Genomic DNA, 21106 nt, shown 5'->3' with positions numbered 1-21106 from the left:
CTAGTGAGGTCCAATGACTCTGTCATAATCTCTCGAGTGGCTCTGCTAGAAATCATTTATTATTAGGCTTTCTGTGGGGTGGAGAGTAAAACGACTGAGCAGAAAAGCACTTAATGAACAGATTTTGAATAATGCCTCTTTTTTTCCTGCTGGAAGCCTGCGACTGTGGCTGAGGTTTTAATTCTCTGCCTGTAGCCCTCCTGGCGGAATGCTGCCCTCCTTTTAATAGTTCGTAATTAAAGTAGGAAGGACAACTGGTTTTGCAGCTGCTGGGTTAATTGCTTAACCAATACCAAGGAGGAAAATGGGTTGGAAGGGTTGGGTGCCAGCTTGAGGGATCGCTCAGGAATGATCTCGGTTGTTGCCAGTCTAAAGTGAATGGAAGAATAGGGTGGAAAGTGTAGCATTTCGGTGCTGCTGTCCTCCAACCTGCTAGTTAGTGGATTTCCCCCCCTCTCCCATCAGGTATCCACCTAGCAAAACAGATCAGCAATAAAGGCAGGTAGTTCCAATCAGTTATGGGGTGTGTGTGTGCTGGGAGCTTGCTTTCCTCTATGACAGGGGTAGTCAAACTGCGGCCCTCCAGATGTCCATGGACTATAATTCCCATAAGCCCCTGCCAGCATTTGCTGGCAGGGGCTCGTGGGAATTGTAGTCCATGGACATCTGGAGGGCCGCAGTTTGACTACCCCTGCTCTATGAAATACATTCCTTCCATCAGTGTATAATGGCTTTACTTTTGTTGGAAATAGTCCTCTAGCTGCATGAAACTGAGGGAATATTGCTGTTCTGTTGTTAGCTAATTCACTCTCGGAGTAACAAAATTAAGATAACACTTTCACCCCCCCCTTCCTTGGCTTTAAAATGGCTGAACTCAAAATGTGCCTGCTCAGAAAGTTGTCATCCAGGGATCCTGCCAGCCTCCAAGAAGCTTCAGTACAACATCAGAATGTGCACGTTGAGGGCTGTCGCTGGTGGTAGTAACCGGACATCCTTGAAGAGGTGGCCACTAACCAGGCAGTAGTACTGTGATGAAATGTTGGACTGTCCAAAATCCAGTCATCTCCATAGGAAGTGACTTCATCCACTGAAGTCATAATCTCTTACGCTGCAGATGGAGTCTGTCTGGAAGAGAGGAGTAACTAGAGACACTGCTGCATTTTCAGTTGGTATATGGAGGGCCCTCCAAGTGTTAATATAGCCATAGTGAGTGGCATAGAATGCTATTTATCAGTGTATACCCGAAGGCAGTCTCTCCCCCCCTTTCACAAAACACAGCTATACATTTGTGGTTATCCGAGGGCTTGGGGAAACACTCCTAAACTATGCTAGTGTAGCCTATGATTAGCTAGCTACTGGGTCATTTACCTTATTGTAGAATCCTGCCTAGTACTAGGCTGAGAATATATGGTTTCCAGAATAGTTGACATTTTGGACAACTGGTAGATTTCCCACCTCTTTCATCACTCTTTAAGTTTCATGCTTACTGTAGGAATGACTCTGAATTTCTTACCTCTGCTGTTTCAAGTTGAAAATTGCTATTTTAGTTTCTCCCTCTGCAAATCAAAAGTCTGCGTTCTGTACTTTTTCTGTTTGTTCACGCCTAGTCTTCCCCATACATTTTGCACTGTTTTTAATTTAAAACTTTTTTTTTTTGCGTATAAACTTCATACAAACGGTGTAAAACTAAACTGAATGCCAGCACCAGCAACAAAATGAGGTGAAAGGGAATGTCTCCATGGCGGATTCATTTAGATGTCTCTGGTTTATGGCCAGAGTCCTCAGACTTCCATCGGAACCACTCCTCAGTGAGCAAGTATTGTTCTGCCCAAGGGGGCTGAATATGATTTTGAGAATCTCTCTGTAAACAAGCCCTTGATGCCAAGTACCTGGGGTATCAGATTTGAATTGTATGTAGAGACAAAGAGAAGTTTTTCCCCCCCCAGATTTGTAGCCTTCCTCAAATAAAAGAAGTGTACGGGGGGGGGGGGAGAGAGTCATTCAGGATTGATGGTACTTGTTCTGAAGATGAGTGTTGTGTTTGATTCTCCAGAAGATAAAAAAAAATGATGGCTAGTTTTGTAAGCCCTTCAGTTCAGGGGTAGCCAACCTGTGGTCCTCCCGAGGTCCATGGACTACAATTCCCATGAGCTCCTGCCAGTGAATGCTCATGGGAATTGTAGTCCATGGACCTTGGGAGGACCACAAGTTGACTCCCTGCTTTAGTTGCCATGTCAGCCTCTTAAGATCACCCAGTTAAATTACGGAGTTTGTTTCGGCAACATATATGATATAAGTACTAATACATGGTGTGTTCTCTCTCTCTCTCCCCCCCCCCTAGGTTTTCACAGAATAAGATGGATGGCAGCTTTGATTGTGATTGTGGTGAGCTGGAGCCACCTGATCATTAACTGACAACATCTTTTGTAAATCAAGAGCTGCCACTTCGTAGACGAACTAGACGGTAAAGAGAAAAAGAAGACATCGAAAAAGTGCTTTCAACCCCATAGAATGAAGCTGCTCAGGACCAGTCCAACACTGAATGTATCTGCACTGTGAGGAGGAGGATGTTAACAGAAGCCTATGACATGCATATTTATTCACATTTTTGTTAAATGTTAGTCAGTTTAGCACAGTAGAGCTAAGTGCAAAAGTATGTCATTTCATTCCGTTTGATTTCCTTGCGTTTCCTTCACCCGTCTGCGGATATGCTGCACCTTTTCTTGAACTATGAATACTACACCTGTGCTATCTTGGGTCAGTTTGAGTTGTAGAGTTGTGTAGGCTCCGAGGCTAAAGGGGACACAGCAGGGCCTGGTTGGCTAGCAATGCAATGAGAGTGTCAAGCAATCATCCTACAGTCAGCCTGAAGCTTTTCTTCTCCTTTTCCGTAAGATCCTTCACATACCAGTGGAAGCATCTTTACATGTTTGCAAAAAGCCTAATAGCTTAATAAAGAGGGCAGACAGAACGCAACGCATTCTTTCTCAAAATGGCAGAGAAGTTCGAAAGCCTCATGAACATTCATGGTTTTGATCTGGGTTCTCGGTATATGGACTTAAAACCACTGGGCTGCGGTGGGAATGGCTTAGTTTTTTCTGCCGTCGATAACGACTGCGACAAAAGAGTGGCCGTCAAGAAGATTGTTCTTACCGATCCTCAGAGTGTTAAGCATGCTCTCCGCGAGATCAAAATCATCCGAAGGCTCGACCACGACAACATTGTCAAAGTCTTTGAAATCCTCGGTCCCAACGGGAGTCAGTTGACAGATGAAGTGGGCTCTCTGACAGAACTGAACTGTGTTTACATTGTCCAAGAGTACATGGAGACAGATCTGGCCAACTTGCTGGAGCAAGGGCCCTTACTGGAAGAACACGCCAGACTCTTCATGTACCAGCTGCTACGTGGCCTCAAGTACATTCACTCTGCAAACGTTCTGCACAGAGACCTCAAGCCAGCTAACCTGTTCATTAATACTGAAGACTTGGTGCTGAAAATTGGAGACTTTGGTCTCGCGCGGATTATGGACCCCCACTACTCCCATAAGGTAGGTGAAGGTGTGCTCGGACATTGTGGTTGTAATACGCGTGTGTGTGTTTGCTGTGGTCGATAGCGTTTTGCAGCAAGCTGTAGCCAGGGCAAGCCCTTGACAAAGTGGTGCTCGTCACAGTCGCCCATGTTTTTTAGATATGCGCAAGGTCATGTAAAGTGACCCCCCCCCCCTATGTTTTTATTTCTCAGTTGACCAACGGCCACTTCTTTGGTGAGGGGAAATTGCACAGAACAACTTGTAAGACGCACGTCAGTTGGTTCCAGATGCGCTTCAGTGAGCTTAAGATGGCATCAGCCTCTTTGAAATGAATGAGGAATGTCTTGAACATGGCTGTGTTTAATTATTGGTACTGATGCCTCATTGAATACCAAGCTAGCCCGGTCACATCAGATAGGGGAAGCTCAGTGGGGTCCGCCCTGTTCAGTATTTGGAAGGGAGACCACCAAAGAAGCTCAGGTCTCTATGCAGAGGCAGGCAATGGTAAACCTCCTCTGAAGGTTTCTTGCCTTGAAAAGTCCACAGGGGTGTGGTGGCAAATATATATAACTAAATAAAATGATTTAAAGGGCTGAATGAAAAAAAAAACAACCAAGGGGGATGAGGAGAGCCAGTGTGGGGACAGTGGAGAGAGGGTGGAACTGAGGTTCCTGGATTGGATGACTTTGGGGCCCGTCCCTCTCTCGGCCTCGCCCACCAGGCCGAATTGTCGGCACTGATGAAGCAGAGTATTTCCAGCCATGCTTCCTCTTAACTGCTTGGGAGTTTTAAGGCAAGAAACCGTTGTGATGACTCAAATGCAAGTAAAATCTCTCTCTCTGTAGGGCCATCTCTCTGAAGGATTGGTAACTAAATGGTACAGATCACCTCGCCTTTTGCTGTCTCCTAACAACTATACTAAAGCCATTGATATGTGGGCTGCAGGTTGCATCTTTGCTGAAATGCTGACAGGGAAAACTCTCTTTGCAGGTTGGTGGAGACTGATTGGTGCAAACGTGTCTGTCTGAGTGTAAAATCTTTGTGCAGTGCTTTAGCATTTAGCAGGAAAAGCTTGGTGTGTCCGTTTTTCTCAACGCGCTTTACCAACAGCTTATTGAAATGGCAAATGGCAAAGACACTTACGCTGTTTACAAACAAGACATTTCATACCAATGACTTGGGTTTTTGATTAATGAGGCTGTATGTCCTAAGAGGCTAGTTACAGTTCTCTTACAGCTGTCCTTGCAGAGCAGTTCTCTCAGAGGTCTCTCGGCCCCACCTACCTCACAGGGTGTCTGTTGTGGGGAGAGGAGGGGAAAGGGGTTTGTAAGCCGCTTTGAGACTCCTTCAAGCAGGGTATAAAAAAACAGCTCTTCTTCCCTCTGATATTAAATAGCTTTCAACTGTATAACAATGTTATACTTTGGAGCATTTAAGCACAAACTGTTTCATATCCAGATGTACAGGTAAGTTAGTTAATAGGTACTTAATTCATACTGCTTGAGAAAGTAGCTATTCACAGGCACATTCTGTTATAATTTTTTGTGTTCACTGAACCAGCCGTCAAGCTTGCAGCTGACAGGGTTACACTGTTATGGCCTGGGGCACAACTTGCTTTTCTGTGTGGGGGGTGCCCTGATGCTTGCTTACTTTCAGCACCTTCCAGTCTGGATATGAAAACTTGCTACTAAGTTGTATAGAGGAGAGTTAATCTTGTGTAGCTTTGTCAAGCCTGTGTCCTTGATACATTGTAGTTGTCTGCTGTGGGGGGGGTCTTCAAACTACTCAGCTAAACTGCTTCACGTACATTTTACGGAGTGGTTGTGAGGGTAAAATGGAGTCAGGGAGTCCAGCATAAGCCAGTTTGGGTCCCCTTTGGGGAGAAAGGTGAGTTTAAAATGAAGTAAATTACCCCCCCCCCCCAAAAAAAAGGGTTTTACATACAAAAATTCTGTTAACTCCTCTGAAGGATAGGAGATAGAATTCTGTGATAATCACCAGAATAGTTACCAGCGGGTTTCTTGAACCTAACTGACTTGTGTGTTTTGTCTTTCTATTCAGGCGCACACGAACTTGAACAGATGCAGCTGATTTTAGAGTCGATTCCGGTTGTTCATGAGGAAGATCGTCAAGAACTCCTGAACGTCATCCCAGTTTACATTAAAAACGACATGACTGAGCCACACAAACCTTTAACTCAGCTCCTCCCAGGCATTAGCCCTGAAGGTAAATGGACTGCTTTGTCTTTTGCTTACTTAAAAATTATTATTTCCTGTCTGTTGGCTGGGGAAGCTGTGGGCGAGATTTGCCTTTTTAGAGATTTATGTGCTGTGCTTAGTTTCTCATTTAGAAGCTTAGACCAGCCCTGTGGAGAACAGAACAGAAAAAAAAATCAAGCACTTGTTAGGACGACTGATTGATGTATTCCGTTCTCTGTGCACACTGTGATTTGCATGTGCCGGAATGGCTGTCCACTTTGTCTTTCAGGTAGCTCAAGGTGGGGTTTTGCTCCTCCTCCATTTTACTAGCCTTTACAGTAGGCTAGAGGGTGACTGACTCATGGTTCCCCAGAGAGCTTCATGGGAACCCGATTTGAACCCCGGTCTCCCCAAGCCAGACCTCATAATTCTGAATTGCCACTCTGCCATGAAAGCTCCCTGAGTGATCTTAGGTCTGTCACACACTCTGTCCCACTCTGCCCCTCTCATCCTAACCTACATCCCAGGATAGTTGTCATAGGGAGAATGTGGAGGTGGGGAGAACACTGTTGGAGAGGAAAGCAAGTTCAGGCATCTGAATAAATGGATTAATGTTAAATATTTGGAACTGGAAGCACTTTACAAGCTCAGCGGAGGAAGCAGCTGAAGCCATTAAAGTGTGATTTGTGTTAGAAGTAACAACTGCATGGCTTGGTTTTGTTCCTTCCAGCACTGGACTTTCTGGAACAGATATTGACCTTCAGTCCCATGGATCGATTGACGGCAGAAGAAGCTTTGTCCCATCCTTACATGAGCATCTACTCCTTCCCAACCGATGAGCCCATTTCAAGCCACCCCTTTCACATCGAGGACGAGGTGGACGACATTCTGCTCATGGACGACAATCACAGTCACATCTATAACTGGGAAAGGTACGCTGTTTGGAAACCCTTTTCTGTGCATGTCTGTCGACTTGCCAGGCAAAGAAGGTTAGGCTGGAAATGCTAACGGGCTGTGTGCAGTGAAACGACCCTAGATGGGCAAGGAGAGAACCTGGATGCTTTGAGGTTCATTGTATCCTGAACGCAAATTCAGTCAGGTTAGCATTTTAAACCATCGGTAATTCCCTCTACGCGATGCATTCCTCCTTAGGCGGTCATTGGTACCGATGTATATTCTGTCCCAAATTCAGAATGATGTCTGTTTAGCTTTGGTGAAATGACTGGCTAAAGAGAGAAAAAGAATGTGTGTGTGTGTGTACACGCATGCGCATGTGACTCATATTTTGTCGTTAAGTGCTTAGTGGGATGAGTAGCATTTTTATGTACTGCCCCAGATACCTGGAGCATCCACCTTTTGCCAGAAATCGAGGGTCTCTGCGTTAAATGCTGAAATGCTGAGAGAGTACTTTGTTGTGATCAGGAAGGAAATGTCCCACTAGGGAATGTTTAATGAGATTGATGGAGAAGCGAATAAAGCGAACCTGTGCAAATTAGGTATTGTGGAGATTTCATTTCCTGACTCTGGAGGATCGTGCCAGCAGATGTTTGGTGAAAGGGGCTGTGTGAGTGCTAACATTAAAAAACCCTAGTCCTGTCGGCTAAAACTCAGTTCAGCAGTTTGAAACACAGACAGGTGTAGGGATCAACCCGGTTGCACACCTTTGGCAGTGAAATCCTCCTCTCGTGTTGACTTTGTATCGTGTCCGCAAGCCAATGACTGCTATACCATTCATTCATCGTTGCAGATACCACGAAAGTCAGTTTTCAGACCACGACTGGCCTATCCATAACAACTTCGAAGCTGATGAAGTCCAGCGTGACCCACGAGCTCTTTCCGATGGGACTGATGAGGAAGAAGTTCAAGTCGATCCTCGCAAGTATTTGGACGGCGACCGTGAGAAGTATCTGGAGGATCCGGCGTTCGATACCCACTTCTCTACTGAGCCCTGTTGGCCCTACCCAGACCACCATGAAAACAAGTATTGTGATCTGGAATGTAGCCACACCTGTAATTACAAGATGAGGTCTGCTTCCTACCTAGATAACTTAGTGTGGAGGGAGAGTGAAGTGAACCATTATTACGAGCCCAAGCTTATCATAGATCTTTCCAACTGGAAGGAGCAAAGCAAGGAGAAGTCAGACAAGAAAGGCAAGTCCAAATGCGAAAGGAACGGCTTGGTGAAAGCTCAGATAGCGCTCCAGGAGGCCTCCCAGCAGCTGGCCGAAAAGGAGAGGGAGAGGGAGAAGCATCAGGGGTTTGACTTTGACTCGTTCATAGCGGGAACCATTCAGCTTAGCTTGCAGCATGAGTCGACTGAAGTGGATAAGTTAAACGACTTGAATAGTTCAGTGTCCCACCTGGAATCGAAAGGCATATCCAAGTCAGTGAGTAGAGAGAAGCAAGAGAAAGGGATGGCCAACTTGGCCCAGCTGGAAGCTCTGTACCAGACTTCCTGGGACAGTCAGCTGGTGAGCGGGGGGGAGGAGTGTTTCCTCATAGGCCAGTTTTGCTGCGAAGTCAGGAAGGACGAGCAGATGGAGAAGGAGAACACCTACACCAGTTACCTGGACAGGTTTTTTAGCAAGAAGGAGGAGGCCGAAGTGCCGGAAACTGAGCCACCTGAAGATGGGAAGGCTGGGGAGAAGGACAGAGAAGGCAATTTCATTAGTAACAGCGGGGAATTTCTTTTTAACAAGCATCTCGAAGCTATAGGTATCCCCCAGTTCCACAGCCCAGTTGGCTCCCCCCTTAAATCCATACAGGCCACGTTAACACCTTCCGCCATGAAATCCTCTCCCCAGATTCCCCATAAGACGTACAGCAGCATTCTGAAACACCTAAACTAAAAAAAAAAAAGACAGCAGACATTTCTTTTTGTACTCATGAAATGTGTGTTTTTTTTTTTATTGTAAGTAATTTTTTTTTTTACTTGAAATCAGATGATGTAACTTTGGTATGGATTTCCTTAGTTTTCTGTTTACCATTGTTTTTACAAACCAGAATTTGCTTTCTTTACATGACGATTTAAAACAAAAAACAAACAAAAAAAAAACCTGGCATGTCGTTTGCACACAAGGGTAGTAAAGAACAGGGCAAAACAATGCAAACTGCAGGAAGAAGCATCAGGCGTGAAAATGCACTAAAACCAAGTAGACACACTCAGTTTGAAACGGGCGTTCGTGTTTTGCAGAGGAGGAATAAGAATCTTGCCTTGAAAATTATACAGTGAGACTATACATATTTGCATGAAAATATCTATTTTTTCCCCTGAAATGTTTTTTCATTCATATGTATTTTAGAATTTTTCATACTGTACACATTTCTTAGACACATGATACCAGCAGCAACTGAAAGCAAATGCAGAATTTGGTACGCATGTGTTATCTACCTCAAGGTAACAGCAGTATGTGGCAAAAAACCATCAACGACTCGTAGTGCTTTACATAACGCACTTCTATTTAGCCAGCATTATTGTAGTCGGTCGTATTATGGAGAGAGAGGAAAAAAAATCATTCAATATTTATAAATATTCCGGTATGCATTCTTTATAGTGGAAATGTTAATATGCAGCATTTTTAATTTATTTTAGCAAATTATATTTTCTGTAATGATAGAAAGTCAACTTTAAATTTTTTTGGAACTTGCTTTACAGATTTAAAAAAAAAAGAGAGAGTTCTTTTAGCACTATGGTTTATTGCCTACATAGCTGAAATAGAGATGAAATAACATCCCCTTATTCTGAGGTGATCCATGTGAGGGATTTTCTTTATAAATAAATAATAAAAAAAAAGATTTCACTTCAAGTAAGGCACTCACTGTGTATAGGAATTTGCATTTTGGAGGTGCTTGATCTCTACAAAGAAATTAGGAATTGTTTTACTATGAAATGCTCCTAGAAGTCTTAATTGTATTTAATTTTTTTTTTTAACCAGAAATTTTTGTAATGTTAGTTGTGTGTGCATGGAAACAAAAATTAAGGTACAACATTACTGTAGTTTAAAAGTTCTGTATGGTCAGGCATTTTATTTTCACTGTATGTTTTTAATGAATGATACCCACACCTGTTTCCAAAGCACGCATGAGTATGATTAGTTTAAATGTAGCATGTAGCATCTCAAGTCTTCTGACAAGTTTGTTTTTTATCTTCTGGGGGTATTTTTTTGTTTTGTTTTTGTTTTGGGAAACTCGTATGTATCATTGGCTCCCCCGTTTAAACAAAGAGACAAATAAAACTTGGCCAGCAACATTGACACTTGGCACGTGGGCCTTGACTAGCCTCCAGAACTTCTTGCCGGCTCCCAGGTTTGCCCGTGAACCCCTCCGGGGAAGAAAACAGGGATGTCCCTTTGGTGTTTGCCAGAAGTGGGTCCTGTGTTGGGGCCCTGATCATTCAAAAGCTTGCTGTCATGGATTACACACTGCCTAGGCATGAATGTTGTTTGAGATTTTAAATCCGTGGGGTTGATTTCCATGCAGGGTCTCCAGGGTGAAGGTTTTAAAGGATAACGGCTCCAAACCAACATTCTGGCTAAAAAGCCCAAATCATTGGCTCTTTGAAGATGGCTAATTCTTGTCACTGAAAAGCTTTTCCCAGCAGTTCTCATTTAGCCGAAAATTTAGCTGAAAAAAACCCTTGTTTTAAAGTGGTAAAAGCCTTATCCTGGTTAAAACAGAGTGGTTTGCTGACCCAAGTACTGTAAATACTTGAATTGTCTTGTATTTACATGTTGCCATTCTAATCTGCGTTGGTTTAAGGCAAACTATTTAAATAGAGTCTGTGGATAGGATTTTCTGTGTTGGTCCGAGGGTCCGAAATTTTTGCTCCCCTTACTTTGCGCACTCCATGAGTGCCTGCAGTGTGGTCTATTGTGATGGCTGGAACAGAGTCCTGTCCAGTCTTTCTTGTATAGTTGATCTTACTCCTTAATCTAGAAGTGCTCTGCTCAGGTAAGTCATCTTCACTGGATTTAAGTCAAGATTGGTAGCCATGTTGGTCCATCTGTAGCAGTAGAAAAGAGTGAGAAACCAGTAGCACCTTAACATTTGAGGCAGGGTAGGAGCTTTCATGTGTCACTGAAGAAGTGAGCAGTCACTCAGGAAAACTCCTACCCTGCCACAAATTTTGTTAGATCGTGAAGGTGCTCCTGATCTCTTGCTGTTTTCACTGGACTCAAGTGAGCTGCCTGAAGCCTGCATTGACTGCTGGCCTGAGATGCAGTGTTCCAGCCACCCAGGAGATCTGCACCCCAGGGCTTGGGTTTATTGTAGTGCTCCTGGAATACAATAGCAAGATTTCTGGCATTCCTCAGAAATGCTGAATGCAAGTAACTAGTAGATTAATTAGAAATTTTGTAGCATGACTTTGACTTGCAGTAATTTCAGAACCAATTGGAGACTAAGCTAAAGCCTCTGTATTGTAGAAAACTATAAAAATTTGGTACTGCTATTTATTGAAGTTAAAAACCCAAGGCTTATTGCACTGCCTCAATAAAATTGGTGCATACCTGCATAACAGTGACTCCACTGACTGGACGCATTTCAGTGTTACCTTTATCAGTGGTCAGGCATCAAACGAAACAATAAATATAGCATTAGTAAAATACGAGAATTGTTTTATACAGTTAGCTCCTTTACATAAAACGTTACATGCTCTGGATACTCTGAACCTAGTCCATGCTCTGGATACTCTGGACCATAGTCTGTGATTTGGATTTTACTTGAGGCCTCTTGTGTTTCAAAAGCAGGCCCTGGTCAAGGTAAGAGCTTTGAGTGTCCACTAAGTGTCATGTAGGAGCCAACCTGCAGCATACTTTGGGTGAAGGTTGGCTCCTACATGACACTGGACACTCAAAGCTCTTACCTTGACCAGGGCCTGCTTTTGAAACACGAGAGGCTTCTATTTGTTTTATCTGGCCTTCTGGTCTACACAATTGACTAAGGTCCGTAGTGTCCTGAGTATATAAGGTCATTTTATGTATAATTCTCTAACAATCTTTGTAATTCTTGTATTTTATTTCTGCGGCTTTTATTTGATCCCTGACCACTGATAAAGGCAGTCATGCCAAAATGCATCTGATCAGCGGAGGCACTGGTATGCAGGAATGCACAGATTTTATTGAGGCTGTGCCTTGGGGGTTTTTTACATCAAAGAATGTACTAAATTTGAAAATTGCATTCTACCCTACGGGGGCTTTTCTTCATTTTCCTTTGACCTTTATACATTCTTGAATTCTCCTTTTTGGTTTGGCCCGCTAGAGGCTGCACATGGTGACCAGTAGAAACCCAATGACCTAGAGTAACCCCTGTGACCTCAAGTAACCCCTGGACTAATTGGAAATTTTGAGAAATGACCTATAGTAACCCCTGTGACCTCAGGTAACCCCTGGTCTAATTGAAAATTTTTGAAAATGACCTCAAGTAACCCCTGTGACCTGAAGTAACCCCTGGACTAATTGAAAATTTTTGAAAATGACCTATAGTAACCCCTGTGACCTGAAGTAACCCCTGGACTAATTGAAAATTTTTGAAAATGACCTATAGTAACCCCTGTGACCTCAGGTAACCCCTGGACTAATTGAAAATTTTTGAAAATGACCTCAAGTAACCCCTGTGACCTGAAGTAACCCCTGGACTAATTGGAAATTTTTGAAAATGACCTATAGTAACCCCTGTGACCTCAAGTAACCCCTGGACTAATTGAAAATTTTTGAAAATGACCTATAGTAACCCCTGTGACCTCAGGTAACCCCTGGACTAATTGAAAAATTTTGAAAATGACCTATAGTAACCCCTGTGACCTCAGGTAACCCCTGGACTAATTGAAAATTTTTGAAAATGACCTATAGTAACCCCTGTGACCTGAAGTAACCCCTGGACTAATTGAAAATTTTTGAAAATGACCTCAAGTAACCCCTGTGACCTGAAGTAACCCCTGGACTAATTGAAAATTTTTGAAAATGACCTCAAGTAACCCCTGTGACCTGAAGTAACCCCTGGACTAATTGAAAATTTTTGAAAATGACCTCAAGTAACCCCTGTGACCTCAAGTAACCCCTGGACTAATTGAAAATTTTTGAAAATGACCTATAGTAACCCCTGTGACCTCAGGTAACCCCTGGACTAATTGAAAATTTTTGAAAATGACCTATAGTAACCCCTGTGACCTCAAGTAACCCCCGGACTAATTGAAAAATTTGGGAAATGACCCCAAGTAACCCCTGTGACCTCAAGTAACCCCTGGACTAATTGGAAAGTGCAGCAAATGATCTCAATGACCTTAAGTATCCCCTGGACTAATTGGAAATTTGGAAGAATGGCCATGCAACCCCAGGAGCCTCCAGCAACTCTTTCTCATTTACAGACTTCCATTTGATGTAAAAAGCAAATTATATATTTCTTCTGCATTGACCCTCTCTGATATTATTTGGAAAACATATACAGTCATTCTTCATGACCTTGTGTGACCTTGTGTGACCTGTTTAGACAATGACTATGTCACTTGGATCCCCTCCTAATATGCTACATCTTCCCTTTGACCCGTTAGAATTACATACTACATCTCCAGCCTAAGCCTACATTAAAAACAAGCTAGAGCATAAAAAGTCAAAATATTTATTAATAAAGCACCCATTGAAGTAGGAGACCATAAAATCTGTTTTCCTTAAACACCGTACTGAAAATAAAAATTGCAGGCCGGGGCCTTAACAAAAGAGCAAGGCAGGCCTTCCTGGGGAGGTTATTCCAAGGATGAGATGCTCAAGGCAGGAGGAAAGAGAGCCCAGCACAAGGAGAGGCTACTCAGCAGCAGACCAGGTAGGACATGAACTGGTGGTTCAGGCATGCTGGCCAGGACCTTCTCCGTAGAAGCTTTGAAGGCTAAAGAGGCATATTCTAAGTTGTGTCCAGCCACGGAGGCAGAACCCATGAGAATCTTTCCGTGGAAAGGTGATGCGATCCCCCTGGAATGAAAGGAAAACGAATTATTTCTAAGGCTGAGAAATATTACAGAAATGACAGGACAAGACATTGGAAAGAGAGCGTTTGAAGGCACTGCAGAGTTCTTGGACGTTTCCAGATAATTTACAAAAACACATATAAGCCACATATCAAGCACACAAGAGTATTCTGCCTATGAAAACAATGCTGTCTGAGGAACGGCTATTGCTGACATCCCAGCCAAAGCTGACCAAAGGTACCACTGTGCCTGAGTCCCCCCAGTCATAGGCCAGCATCCAGCAGCAGGCCCCAGCTGTGAACCTCCTCCTTTGCGGGTTCTGGGGACCGCAGCCATCTCCAGGACCAGCCGACTCCCCCATCCTTGGATTGCTTTGTAGACTTCTCGGGATTCATTTGTTTAAACATTTATCCGCCCTTTTCCCAACCAGATAAAATCTCTCAAGGCAGCAAAGATGAACTTTCAATACATTTCAGCTTTAAAAAACATACAACACAATAATGGGGATGCACAAACATTAAAACAGCTAAACATACATAGCATCAAAATGGCAACAATAATTTTGGAGGGCAATAATTGTTATAAGGAATATGTAAAATGAAAGGAGTCTTCAGGCAGGAGATAACAATAGAGGGACACGGACAAGTTCCCTGGGGAGGGAATCCCAAGCTTTAGGAACTGCTCCAAATGCTACCCACTTGTATAGCCTTAAATGATGAAGGCAACCAAAGCAGGGCTTCCAAAGATGACTGCAATGGATAGGCAGGTTCATATGGAAGGGGATGGTCCATCAACTCTCACACACGCAGCCGTTTCTCCACGTTTGAAGGGAACATCTTTTTAAAAGGTCAGCAAAGGCATCAAGATGGCCTGGGCTGGCCATCTAATGAGCCCCCCTCTATTTAAAACACACACATACAAACACTTTGATTTCAATCTTTCCACACTATCTTAGCCTGCAATCATTTAAAAACTTACCTGGAAGGAAACACCCTTGAATTAAGACTGACAAGCAAAAGGTTTTACTGTTCAAAGTTTGAGTACAGATAACAACAACGGTCTTGAGTATAGGAAGGAAACTATGTGCTTCTAGGTTTTTAAAGTGTTTTAATATCTAAATGTTTTAGAAGAAGAGTTGGTTTTTATACCCTGCTTTTCACTGCCCAAAGGAATCTCAAAGCAGCTTACAGTCACCTTCCCTTCCTCTTCCACCACAGACACCCTGTAAAGTAGGTGAGGCTGAGAGAGTTCTGACAGAACTGCTCTCTCAGAGCAGCTCTGACAGAACTGTGAGCGGCCAACGTGCACCCAGTTGACTGCATGTGAAGGAGTGGGGAATCAACCCCGGCTCCTTTCCCTGAGCCCTCAGAGAAGGGCAGCAAATAAACGAGATCATAAATAAAAATCTTAAGTCATGATCAACACCATTTTAAAAGCCAGCCCTTTGTTACCAAAGACCCATTAAATCAATTTCTTTCACCTCTTGTCGGATGAGATTTGCTCAGCGGCACGGGGAGCACCGCAGAGAACTCCCCCTGTTTTCTCTTGCACATCAGTAATTATCATTTTGGTGTGACCAAAATTGTATGAAAAGACTAACAGATTTATTGTGACTCATGTGCCGCTTTTGGGCCAAGATTGCTACAGGGTGTGCTTTGCAAGGGCTTTGCAAACTGGCACGGGATCGTTCCTCAGCCATGATTCAGAAGCAGATGGCTTTGTTTGCTTCGATTGTGCTGTCAGTCTGTCACTCCTGTTTAGGAACAAATACACACTCCAAGAGGATTCTCCTTTTCATTGCATATTTTTAATAGTGCTTTTCATAAATGTGCCCTGGGCCGATGTGTTCTTACATTGGTGTTGCATGCTTGTGGGCCTGTGAAGTGTGTTATTCTCCATTGTGCCACCACCCCAAACTCCAGCCTCCCACAATACCAATCCCCTGATGAACGCCCGTAAAGGCAGGCTGTGAGCAGGGACAAGGGGCAGGGTTTCCCTGCTACTTCGGCCTGTACTGTGAGCAAAGGGGCGCGGATACCCTCCGCTCTAAGAAGATGTGAGGAGTTTGACTCACTGCTTCCTTAAACCAGAAAAGACTTTATTGCTACAAATTAAGCTAGAGCACAGAGAGAGAAAACAGCGGTCAAGCCCAGAAAAGGACACAAAACAAGTCTAAGCAGACTGAACAGTGCTGAGCAGGTGCTTCTGACAACCCCACCTGGCTGTCCGTGAAGCGAATGCCCTTGTGGTCTGCATCCCAGTGTTAGGACAAAACAATTAAACAAAGAACAGAGGAGTCAGCCTAATCCTTCCTGCCCTGTATCAGCAGGAAACTTCTCCCCTTCCAGGTTTAGAAGACCCACCCCACGTGGGAAGGTGCCTCCCAGGCTTCCTCCTAATTCTGCTAGTGCATGCATCTCACACACTGCCATACCCAGATCATGATGCCACATAATCCCGTCTCCCTGGCAGGTGGGCCAATGGCTATCTCCCAGGAAGAACTGCTCTCTGACCTCTTGATGCATTTTATGGCCCTGGCACAGGGAAGATGGGGGGACAGGGAATCAGAAACTGGTTCCCCAGTGGGAGTCAGGTTCTGATCCCCCCCTCCCCCAAATCGTAAAACACTTGCTAGGCTGGAGATCCCAGCCGTTCCCTGCCCATTTGAAAGTCATGTTCTAAACCAGGGGTAGTCAACCTGTAGCCCTCCAGATGTCCATGGACTACAATTCCCATGAATCCCTGCCAGCAAACGCTGGCAGGGGCTCCTGGGAATTGTAGTCCATGGACATCTGGAGGGCCACAGGTTGATTACCCCTGTTCTAAACAACACAGTAGCCCCAAACAGCTAAAAGAGAAGTGGGACTGGTCCAAGGTCGCCCAGCTGGCTGCACATTCACTTGCTCATCTTCTAACATGGTATGTGATGTTAAATGCTAACAATGCTCTTCTGTTTGCTACACACAAATCTGCTACCAAGAATCACAAAATTGAGAAAAGAAATTTCAGCCTCTTAGGTCACCTCAAAGTAGCTGTTTTAGTGCAAAGGAATTTCAGAAACAGACTAGGGTGGGAGAACGCTGAATTTACAATGCTCAGGAGAACAATGGAACTTCCAGGGCTTAACAGAGATATTGTGTTCTTATCTCACCACACAGGCTACGTCTCTCAGTTCTCACATCTGTTTAACTCACGGGTTTTACCAACTGCTTCAATCTACTCTTAGCTATACTTATTGCTGAGGTACTTATGTATCTTGACTCTAATTAGCACATCCTGGCATCTGACCTCCCTCACCTATATGTAATGGTTGGTAAAGTCTATTTCAATACATCTGAAGAATTCTGCATTCACACATAAGCTTATACCCAGAAACTTTGTTAGTCTTCATGGTGACTCATCCTTTGTCCTATTGCTTCAGACCAGCGGTGCATGGAGAGATTCCTGGAAATTTGGGGGTGAAGCTTGAGAGAGGGTAGGATTTGGGGAGGGGGGGACATTATACAGTCTGCTCTCTAATGCAGCCATTTTCTTCAGGGGAAAATGTTGTTTGGAGATCAGCTGTAACTCCGGGAGATCTCCAGGCCCCACCTGGAATCTGGCAACCCCAGCCTCGAGGACAATAAGTAAAAATAAAATGAACCAATAAAATGAACCATCCCTGCTGCCATTTGAGGCTTCAGTATTCCGCGAGATGCCAGTTAGACCGAGATGACGGGCAGAACCGCACGGAACATCAAGATGAGATAAGCAATAATGTTCATTAATTACCAGCCTGTCGCGTTTGTTAGGAAATCACCGTACTTGCTGATTAAACATTTCACTCGCTGAAAACCTACAAGGAGAGGACTTTGTTCTAATCCGATTGCTCTTCTCTTCTGCTGTAGCACTGAGCAGAAGCTGCAGACTGGATATTCAGACAAACTGCTGGACTATTAAATCTGCCCTCTTCATAGCTGGTTACAGAAGCAGTGGCTTTTTTGAAGGATCTGGGCAAATGCTCATAGGGAGCAGCCCTGGGTGCAAAGGATAGGTTTGACTCCATAGGTCTATCACGTAGGAACCTACAACAGTTCTGCATGGCAGAGCTATTCCACCAGGCCTCCGGCTGAGGCCTAACAAGAGCTGACCTTAGATCTCCTAGACCTCTCTGCCTGCAATTCCATCCACCAAATAGCTCTTCAGGGGGAAATTACACCTTGCTCTTGCCAGATCCACAGCAGAATTCTAATGGGCAGTACTGGAGATCAACTTATTCTGAAATGTTAGTGTAAATCCATTTTTAGATGTATTTTGGTTTATGTAATTATGTAGGTGGTAATCCACCCTGAGTTGGCCGAGGTACGGCGGAATAGAAGTCTAAAGAATAAATAAATAATTGTTTAGGGCTTCTGCTTCCCCTCCGTCTTTTTTTTTTTTTTTACATTGAAATCTTATGTAGTGAATCCTCATTCGGAAAATGCAACCTTCCGTAGTCATTAACAATTTTTAAAAATCCCACTTATTATCCTTGCTCACTGCCCAGCTTGTACGGCTGCAAGCATGTCCATTTCATGTATCTCTCTAAGCCAGTTTTAGAATCCAGCAGAGTGCAGGCCAAGGGACTGGTGCTTCTGACAGGCCAAAATGGTCAATGCCTTGACATGCGCAGCTGTTCGGACGCCGGGACGCCCGAGAACCTGAGGTGATGGGTTAAAGGGCAGTGAAACCACTGGCTCCTTTTCCTTGCTAAATTAAGCGCGACTCCTTAACTAGCTGATCTGCAAAGAACAGGGAGGGGCTGCCTATTTTAAAGCAGCTACGTTCGCCTGGTGGTTTGTTTCAAGGAGCTGGTGATAACTCTGACAGCCCTTTGTGGAAAATATGGGCTAGGGATGCCAGTCCCCTGGCAGGGCCTGGAGAATCCCCCAGTTTGACAACTCCGTTCCCCTGGAGAAAATGGGTACACTCCATAGCATTATGCTCCACTGAGGTGCCTCCCTGCCCCAAAGCCTACCCACTCCTGGGCCCAACCCCCCCTTCCCAACATCTCCAGGTATTTCCTGGAGGTAACAGAGTGCCACCTGACAAGCTGAAGGATCAGGCTGGCAAGACCCAACTGGTACCCAGCAAATGCCTATTACCAGACAGTTCCAAAAATGAAAACCCCAGAACCCCACAGGCAGCTTCTCTGATCAGGAACAGAGGAAAGGTGCGAAATGGATATTTATTATCATCTTCCAGTGGATCACCTCGAGCTATATGATCAGTGAAATACCGCTGGAGCGTTTGCGCTTCGAATAGGAGAGCTTATTAAAGCACCTGTTTTCTGTGCCCTTAATTTTCCTCGGGGGCCCAACAGTCCAACGTTAAACATTAACAGCTGTTAAAGGAAATTCAGCCAGCAGCCAGAGGACGGATGAATCAGCATTCAGTATGTGGGACCAAAAATCCCCGAGCTGCAAGTTTTGGAAAGGAAAGACTGGCATAGCTTGCCGGAAGAGTTAACAGACCAACTGTCAGCTTTCAAGGAGAGGCTTAAACAGATGTCAGTTTTGGCCTTATAGTAGCTGTATGATTCTAGTTAATAAAAACAGCTGGAGGAGCACACGGCAATAAAACAACTGAATCAGTACGCTGGTGCTCTGTAGGGGGCAGAGGAGGAAGAGAAGGAGAGCTGGTTTCTACACCCTGCTTTTCAAATCCCAAAGTGGCTTGCAAGCACCTTTCCTTTCCTCTCCCCACAAAGGAGGTGGGGCTGAGCTCTAAGAGAACTGCTCTTAGAGAACTGTGACTGGCCCACGGTCACCCAGCTGGCTGCATGTCGAGGACCAGAGAATCAAACCTGGTACTCCAGATTAGAATCTACCGTTCTTTAATCACTACACCACAGTGGCTCCCCTAAGAACTAATTCTCTGCCATACTAGGGGGGGGGGAGCAAGAATCTAGGACAGGGGTAGTCAAACTGCGGCCCTCCAGATGTCCATGGACTACAATTCCCACGAGCCCCCTGCCAGCATTCGCTGGCAGGGGGCTCCTGGGAATTGTAGTCCATGGACATCTGGAGGGCCGCAGTTTGACTACCCCTGATCTAGGAGCACCTGAAAGACTAACAAAATTAGTGGGAAGGGAGGCGCTTTCGTGAGTCACTGCTCTCTTAACAGACACCCTGCGAGGTAGGTGGGACTGAGAGAGGTCTGACAGGACTGCTCTGTGAGAACTGCACTATCAGGGCTGTGACTGGCCTAAGGTCACCCCGTTAGCTGCATGCGGAGGAGCGGGGAATTAAACCCGGCTCACCAGATTAGAAAATGCCACTCATAACCACAACACTCTCTAATAATTCAGCATTAGTCGTCCGTCCCCGTCCCCCCGGCAATTCTTAAATATGGCCAGCAGACACTTGCCTTGCTGATACACTCCTGCCCTCCTTCCAGATGGTGAAGGTCACAGCTGAACTTGGAACAGGGTAGTCAGGATCGGCGATTGTGCGTACTCTGCAAAACAAACTGGGGAGAGAGGGTGTTCCCTGTACATTATTAGATGAAGCCAGAAGGCGCTACAATCTTACTAAGCACTAGGCAGCAAAAGACACCGTGACCCAATTTATCCCAGGATTAGAAATAACGAATGGAATGGAATCACCCACTGTAGCATCCATTAAAGAGCGTTGATGCGGCAGAGACAGAGAAGGGAACGACGATTTAAATAGAGGAAAGGATCCGGAATGCGGGCATTACAATACCATGGGGTATAATTTACTCAGAGCCTCTTAGGTCACAGGTAATTTGACCCAAATATTCCAGATGTTTTCTTGTAGGTGTATCACTTCTCTTGGTGTTTCCACATAGGGAGGACTCTCCATTGTACGTTGGATGCAGCAACCACGAAACCACGTGGCTGCAGCAACCACGAAAACAGCCACACAGGCCTTTCTGCTGCATTTTCCTCAGTTACGCCCTTGCAGACACTATTCCCTTATCCAGGGGTGGCCAAAGCGTAGCTCTGCAGATATCCATGCACTACAATTACCATGAGCCCCTGCCACAGAACATCAGATACTAGTATAACAGGGGAAACCTGCAATCCATTTTAATTACAGAAATATAATTCAGTATATTTCTGTGCAGGAGGTTTAAATTTAACAAGCGCAGCCATGCCCAGCAAAGAAATTCTGGAGCTGCCTTTGCTGGATTTCTACTAAACATTGTTGGAGGTGCTGAGTCTCTCGGGGAATAAAAAAAAGAAAGAGAAAAACGCAACCCTGGAGAAATCTAAATGCCTCCTCGACCCAGGCATCTGAACCAGGGCCTTCCACGCACGGTGAAAGCAACTCAGGAGGCATTCGAAGAGGCGACACTGCACTGCAGTATGCAGAGGGCTGCAGATAACCTAGTTTGCAGAGGGGAGGGAGAGTTCTTGCTTTTCCTTTGGTTAACCTA

At 44.7% G+C, this 21106-nt stretch overlaps 1 protein-coding gene and 1 long non-coding RNA gene across 8 annotated transcripts in view; one reads left to right on the top strand and one right to left on the bottom strand.

Moving 5' to 3' along the window:
• MAPK6 (mitogen-activated protein kinase 6) overlaps nt 1–9980 on the top strand; it is a 32508-nt gene extending 22528 nt beyond the window's left edge. For 4 of the 5 annotated variants that reach the window (XM_077318384.1, XM_077318380.1, XM_077318383.1 and 1 more), the window contains exons 2-6: nt 2342–3547; nt 4375–4519; nt 5591–5755; nt 6458–6659; nt 7475–9980. In XM_077318384.1, the coding sequence (XP_077174499.1) occupies nt 2993–3547; nt 4375–4519; nt 5591–5755; nt 6458–6659; nt 7475–8576 (2169 nt within the window). In that variant the 5' untranslated portion in view covers nt 2342–2992 and the 3' untranslated portion in view covers nt 8577–9980. Of the gene's footprint in view, nt 1–1055; nt 1207–2341; nt 3548–4374; nt 4520–5590; nt 5756–6457; nt 6660–7474 lie in introns of those variants that run through there. The other variant, XM_077318381.1, reaches the window with a different exon arrangement.
• A 3347-nt stretch (nt 9981–13327) lies between these two features.
• The window catches only part of LOC143827732 (uncharacterized), a 56033-nt gene continuing 48254 nt past the window's right edge, over nt 13328–21106 (bottom strand). For all 3 annotated transcript variants that reach the window (XR_013227397.1, XR_013227398.1, XR_013227399.1), the window contains 2 exons: nt 20072–20173; nt 13328–13688 (listed from right to left, as the gene is read on the bottom strand). This is a non-coding gene — a long non-coding RNA (uncharacterized LOC143827732). The remainder of the gene's footprint in view (nt 13689–20071; nt 20174–21106) is intronic.

Source organism: Paroedura picta, chromosome 18, assembly GCF_049243985.1.
Source record: "Paroedura picta isolate Pp20150507F chromosome 18, Ppicta_v3.0, whole genome shotgun sequence".
Lineage (NCBI taxonomy): Eukaryota > Metazoa > Chordata > Lepidosauria > Squamata > Gekkonidae > Paroedura > Paroedura picta.
Note: the sequence above shows the minus strand (reverse complement) of the source record. Positions and strands in the feature narration are given on the sequence as shown.